Source organism: Gymnodraco acuticeps, unplaced genomic scaffold (genome assembly GCF_902827175.1).
Source record: "Gymnodraco acuticeps unplaced genomic scaffold, fGymAcu1.1, whole genome shotgun sequence".
Lineage (NCBI taxonomy): Eukaryota > Metazoa > Chordata > Actinopteri > Perciformes > Bathydraconidae > Gymnodraco > Gymnodraco acuticeps.
The window spans coordinates 23,987-31,280 of NW_022991454.1; the positions used below are offsets into that span (position 1 = coordinate 23,987).

At 41.2% G+C, this 7,294-nt stretch overlaps 1 protein-coding gene across 1 annotated transcript; it reads right to left on the bottom strand.

Moving 5' to 3' along the window:
- Positions 1-3,641: 3,641 nt before the first annotated feature.
- Positions 3,642-7,294, bottom strand: cunh1orf50 (chromosome unknown C1orf50 homolog). The gene is made up of 5 exons (XM_034196586.1): positions 7,127-7,294; positions 6,043-6,158; positions 5,861-5,947; positions 5,305-5,436; positions 3,642-4,101 (listed from the first exon to the last, which is right to left on the bottom strand). Exons 1-5 carry the CDS (start codon positions 7,173-7,175, stop codon positions 3,916-3,918), a joined length of 570 nt encoding a protein of 189 aa, XP_034052477.1. The 5' UTR covers positions 7,176-7,294; the 3' UTR covers positions 3,642-3,915.

Below are 7,294 nucleotides of genomic sequence, written 5' to 3' on the forward strand. Positions count from 1 at the left end.
AGTCCAAGGCAATATCTTTATGTCTTGTTTTGTCAGCGAAAAACTAAGATAACCTGCTTTAATGTAATATAAAATTAGGAAGCGGCTAATGTCTATCTAATAGTTGATTACATTATCTACCGTTCATCCGGAACATAATGACATAACTATGGCCCATTCCCAAACCGCCCCCCTACACCCTACCCCTCCGTTTGCGCGTTCACGCGGAGGGTCCGCCATATTAAGTGCTGTTCCAAACCAACGACTGATTGATTGATTGATTGAAAAGTGTATTAACAGCTTGTATATTGGGTACAGTACAGTACAGCTGAAAACATACAATTGTTAAGGGGATGCAGACCAGAGAAAGACTTTCGTCTTGTTTACATCAGGGTCCCCCATTTCCAATTCATCATATCATTTAAGACAGATAAGACATACAGATTGCTTATTTACAATTTTCATTTTAGATTTCGTTCTAATACATCCTAACCGGACATTTAAGACATACCAAGTCTACAGATATACAGTTAGTAACAGAGTCTAAAATGCGAGTATATACATAGATGGGGGGGGAAGCTGTCCATTGAACGACAGGTTGAGATTTGTACCATTACCGGGGCCAGTTTTGCAATGCTCTCCCCCGAAGGTGCTCTTTAAGAGAGGTTTTGAAGGTAAGTATAGTTTTACTTTCCTTTACAGTTGTGGGAAGAGCGTTCCACCTTGATGTGGCATAATTGCGAAACGTGTATTCCCCCTTTTTTGTGCCAAATCTGGGTTTCACATGATTAGTGGAGCTCCCTCTGGTGTTATGATCATGGTATTCCTTAACCTTTGGGAAGAATTTTGACATGTACATGGGTACCATAGAGGTGTAGTGGATCTTGTAGACCAGGCCCATTGCAAGTAGCTGTACTCTGTCGTCTACTCTAAGCCATCCTAGGTTGTCAAAGTGGGCAGAGGTGAGGTGGGTTCTAGATGAAAGGTCAAGCAGTAGTCTGACCAGTTCATTTTGCGATGTTTGAAGTTTTATTTTTAGCGCCTTGGAGGTGCTATGGTACCATGACGTGCAAGCATAGTCATAGTACCCTTGAATGAGTGCTCCTGCCAGAGTTTTCAGGGTGTTTTTGTTTACCAGAGAGGAGATCCCGTATAGGAATCTAGGGGGGGGCAGAGTACCGTTTACCTCCACCATCTGTTCTCTCCCCTCCAGGTAGGATTGCATCCAGCTCACCGATAGTTTATCAAAACCAATTGCTTTTAGCTTGTCAATCAGAATGGGGTGATTGACAGTGTCGAAAGCCTTTTGTAGGTCCAGCATCACCATGCCGCAGTACCTGCCCTCGTCCACCTCTTGTTTGATGTGGTCGCTCAAATAAAGAAGGCATGTGTCAGTGGAGTGGGATGTTCTAAAGCCAGATTGAAATTCATAGATTAGTTTATTTTCCGCGAGGTACTTTTCGACCTGTTCATATACTATTTTTTCCATGACTTTCGAGATGGAGGTAAGTATAGAAACAGGGCGGTAGTTGCCTGGGTCCAATTTGCTGCCCTTTTTGTGCAGGGGGGTTACTCTTGCAATTTTGAAGTCTTTGGGTACTTTTCCCTGTTTTATGGAGAGGTTAATTATGTGAGCTATGACTGGTGAGATGGCGGTTGCTGTGTCTCTGAGGAATTTGGAGGGGATATTGTCGTGGCCAGTGGCCTTGTTAGGTTGGAGGGCGCTCAGTTTAATGAGTACCTCTGCTGTTGTTACCCTTGCTAGACTGAAATCATCTTTGCGTACCCCTAGGTTTTTGTAGTAGGTCATGATGTGATCTACTCCAAAAAGCCCTGAGTGGGAGGGTAATTTATTTACAAGAGTTGTGGCTATGTTTGTGAAAACAATGTTCAAGTACTTGGCCACATCCAGTTTGTCTGTGATGAGCCTGTTATCTGTCTTTATGTGGGAGTGTGGAGCGGTGTGGAGGGGGAGTGGGCTATCAAGCCCTCAAACAGCGAGTCTGCATCGGTGCTGACCTATGGTGCTGACTTGAGACCATAGCTTGACTCCGGTCTCTCCCTGACCGGAGTCAACGCTGTGTGTGTCCGTCAGGAAACAAGCTGTTAACAAGTAGTTCCAGCAAACATCCACTGATAAACTGCGATGTTAACAACCTCTTGATAACCTCATATGTTTTTAACTTAGGATCAAACCTGTGTTTAGTCTAGAAAAAGGTAAATGTGTGCATTTTATTATAAAGTTGTGTATATTTACAGATTGTTGCAAAAACTAAGAAGCTTATAAACATCAGGTTTAAAACTAAAAGAGCTTTACAAAAAAGTAACACAATGAAAGATGTTTGGAGTTTTATTTGAGTTATTAATTTACATTTTTTGTCTAAGAGATGCTGATTTGAAACCGTTGTTACATACAGTTACGGCATTTCCTGTTTCTGCCGGAGAGAGGGGAGGCCGTCCCAAAGCTTGCTGCTGTATTTACTCCCTCCATCTGACAGGAGGGAGCCTCGTTGAGCTGCGAGTGTGGCTACAGACGGAGTTCACTCCGTCACGGAGGGGTAGGGTCGAGGGAGTGGTTTGGGATTGGGCCTGAGTCACAATACCGCTCCGATTGGCTAGCGCTCCAACACATTGTATGTGATAGGCTAAGGGGCGGGACATCTCTAAGCGGTTGACCAACCACAACAGAGCCGGCCAGCTAACCAATCAGAGCAGACTGGGCTCTGGTTTCAGACAGAGGGTGAAAAGAGGTGCTGCTGCACAGGCAGTATGAGAAAAATAAAGAGCTTTTTGAACATTTAAGCATGGAGACGTGTCCCAGTAGAGACACATGCTGATATACACCTGAACATCAGCAGGAGAGGACTCTTTAAAGTAGAGGCACTACATACTGATACACACCTGAACATCAGCAGGAGAGGACTCTTTAAAGTAGAGACACTACATACTGATATACACCTGAACATCAGCAGGAGAGGACTCTTTAAAGTAGAGACACTACATACTGATATACACCTGAACATCAGCAGGAGAGGACTCTTTAAAGTAGAGACACTACATACTGATATACACCTGAACATCAGCAGGAGAGGACTCTTTAAAGTAGAGACACTACATACTGATATACACCTGAACATCAGCAGGAGAGGACTCTTCAAAGTAGAGACACTACATACTGATATACACCTGAACATCAGCAGGAGAGGACTCTTTAAAGTAGAGACACTACATACTGATATACACCTGAACATCAGCAGGAGAGGACTCTTTAAAGTAGAAACACTACATACTGATATACACCTGAACATCAGCAGGAGAGGACTCTTTAAAGTAGAGACACTACATACTAATATACACCTGAACATCAGCAGGAGAGGACTCTTTAAAGTAGAGACACTACATACTGATATACACCTGAACATCAGCAGGAGAGGACTCTTTAAAGTAGAGACACTACATACTAATATACACCTGAACATCAGCAGGAGAGGACTCTTTAAAGTAGAGACACTACATACTGATGTACACCTGAACATCAGCAGGAGAGGACTCTTTAAAGTAGAGACACTACATACTGATATACACCTGAACATCAGCAGGAGAGGACTCTTTAAAGTAGAGACACTACATACTGATGTACACCTGAAAATAAGCAGAACATGTCCTCTTTAAAACTTTATTTGATAACAGAGTTCATGCACAGGCCTGTCAGTGTAGCCCGATTTCATATTTCGGAAAAGATACTTCCCTGACGTCGCAACTGGTTCAGCGATTAATGCAGGTCAAACAAGTTGTAGTAATGCATCGGGACTTAAGTCAGTGTGTGAAGGTAACAGAAAGACTGGTATAAGGGAGTTCAATCCAAGCCTGTTCACAGGTATTTCCATTAAGACTATAGTTAGCATGGTCCGTGTGTCCTTTAAAAGGTCCAGTCCTTTATTCACAGAGGCCCTTGAAGTTGGGCTCTGTCTGAGGCGGTAGGGATGTCTGCTGGCTCAGGAGTTTGTCCATGATGGCGAACTCTGCGTCCCTCTTCTCCACCTGGTCCACCGGCGTCCAGGACATGTCGTGCTGCAGCTTGAACGCTCCGACAAATTGGTGAGGGCAAGTCGGACCCCATTCCTTCAGAGGAGACAAAGAGAGTATGCTGCTTAGTCAGAAGTCAAACAAAACTCCCTGCCTGAAACCTTTCTTTTTTCTTAAATGGCAAAAATGATAGTAAGTTTGTCTTTGCTAATAATAAATGTTTAGATTTTGAACAAGAGATGATATCAAAGACTATTGAGGCAAAACTATAAAAGCCAATCATTCATTGAATCTCTTAATGCAACCGTACCAAAGATGAACTACTGTTAGTTTCTGAATTAGAAGCATTTTCTTTGTTTCTATTATTCATTGAACAAGAAAGATGCATAACAGTACATTTATCTCAAAGAGAGCCAGATTAAAGCTAAAAGTGTATCCATCTGCAGTCCTTTAGCATGTAGACACAAGATACACCCGAGAAACACTACTTAGCGTCTGTCACACTTTGCGGTAATGCATGTGAATGGTCTGCAAAGGCTAATATCCCAGCCTCCTTTGGACTCCTGAAAATGAGCATAATGTGTCGTCTTTAAGTCAAATTAAAATGACAAACATCGGGTTTCTAATCGTTGGTCAAAGCAGTTTTATTTCCACATTTTCCTCTGGTTTCTTATTATTACATATACAACTTGTCAAATGTTAAAAAAGCATCTGCGGTCTTGGTTTAGCTCCCTGGCATCCATAGAGTCCATGACGGCTGGAAACCTCATGTTACCTGAATAATGCAGATACAACTGAAACCAGTCAAATCCAACCTAAGCTGCCTGTGTTTTCGCCGCCTGCTCACTATCAGGCACATGAACTTTGAACACCAAACTCCTCAAAATGTCAGCGTTACAGACAGACTTCCCGGTGTTTGCGGAGCCATTCATACGTTAGGCATTTTTAAAAGGCAGCTTAAAACCTCTTTACCAAAGCATTTTACTGATTTTAAACTATTATACTGCACTATTTCTCTATGTTTTATTCCCCATGTTATATTTAATTATGTTACCCCACTTTATGCTTTGCTCTTGCTGCTTGTTTTACACTGATTTTATGTCTTATTTTTTACTCATGTAAAGCACTTTGAACTGCAATCCCCTGTATGAAAGCTGCTATACAAATAAAGTTATTATTATTATTATTATTCACAGTTTGTCCTCTCTGTGGGAGTTAAGTAACACTATGTCCTGCAGGGTGACCTGATAACACTCAAAGAAGCTGGTGAATCTATCGAAGTATCAGTGTGACGCAGACCTTAGGAGAGATGATGGAGAAGTAATTCTGTCCGGAGCTTCTCTCGTAGAGGTAATACATGTTGCCGGGCTTCTTCACGATGTTACAGGCAGCATGGTGGAGGTCTGCATCTCTTTTAGCGTCTTCTAAAACCTGGAAACACAAGGACAAATATATTGGGACTGGACCGAAAGACAGCTAGTTATCTGAAATGTTTTCATACATGTTTTTGCGTCCCTTTTGCAGATATACTGTTTTTGTACAGTGACATCAGGATCAGTGAAATATTGCTTTTTTATCACATGAGCATGACCACTACAACAGACATCCCCAGAAATCCATGTTTGGTTCAACACTTGCTCAGTTTAAGTTCTAGGAGTGACAAAATAAATCTTATCTTATTTCGTTAGACTATATATTTCCACATTTATCAGATTTCTTTATTCCCCTTTATTTGTCCACAATTTTTTCACATTTAAAGATGCATTAAAAAAGCGCAACTGCATCATTTGTGTGTCCGTACAATATTTAAACACACAACCCATGACATGTGTGTACAGGAGTTTTCTCTGCTTACCTTCCTCGCCTGTTCCTGTAAATATCTGATCTGGTCGGCAATGACTGTCAGTTTGTTGCAGGCGTTGGCTTTGATGAAATCATCGCCCTGAAAACAAGTTCAACAAATATGTTCAGGACTGTTCATATCCACAACAAGAGGTGTTACTTGCTGTGTATCATTTAAATACATCTCTGACATACCCTCTGTACTGTTGTTGCGAGAGCCACCAGGTCCATGGGGTCTCCCACCCGGTGAGTCTGATAGGAACTGACCAGCTCCAGCCCACAGGGGGCGCTGCTGCTCTCCACCAGAGTCACTGCAAAACACAGGAGCACAGTTACATCACAATCAGGGTGGGGACTGGGGAGGGTTACTTTAGGGGTGTAGATTCACACTTAAAGTATTATCCTACAGAACAGTACAGCTTACAGAGAAGAGAGAACATCTAATCCTTTTACAACAAACACTATCTGCTCTTTTTAGATGTCTTACAAACATTGTATCGTGCTAGTAACCGCCAAATATAACAGTAATCCAATTTTTTTTAATGTAACTGTAACGGAATGCAGTTTCCTGATTACATAATCCCATTACATGACATCCATTAGACCCCAACCCTGATTCTAAAGCATGTCACTGAATCATCAGAAGTTATTTCTGATCCTACTACAACTTCTGTAACGTAGGCAGTGCTGACTACTACTGTTTATGTCACCGACAGAAGCTACAGTGCATAACAACAGCTGTTCTACAATAACTACATGTAATGTGCTGAGATGAATCTATTCTATTGAGTGGCTGCTAAAAAGTTAACATTCAGGATTTGCTGGTGGACAGTACACGTTTAGGTTGCACCTTGTAGACTGTGTTTGTATAAGGGCAAGATAACGTCAATATGCTATAAGAGTGACAACAATATCATTAAACAGAAACATTGCCTTTGTGTGAATATAATTATATTTATTCATGTGACATTTCTAGATAATATCGTTGCATGAAGTAGCATTTAACTGTTGTAGACAAACACAGTTATGATTGACTTTTTGTATGATATTTAAATAAGTTGACTATTGTGTGACTTAGAGAGTAGTTAAACAATAAGAGATGCATTTTGTGATAGATCACTAAAGCTGTTGAATAATTGAAAGGATTACTACATGGTTTACCTCTGAATACACATCTGAAAAGCATACAATCGTAATACTCATGTCAAATACATTTGATTAGTACTTGAGCAAATCTACTTGTAATGAGGTTTAAATTCACTCAGTAAGTATGTGTTACCTGTGATGGTTTTGTTGGGCTGGTTGGGGAGGCTGACCGTCCTGTCCATGATGTTGTCTTCTTACAGTTTCTATACAACAAACTCATCTGTTAAGTGTTTTATAAGATATCTCTTCTCTTTCCACATGTAGGTTTTGTAACCAGCTAATATTTGACCAAAAACACCGG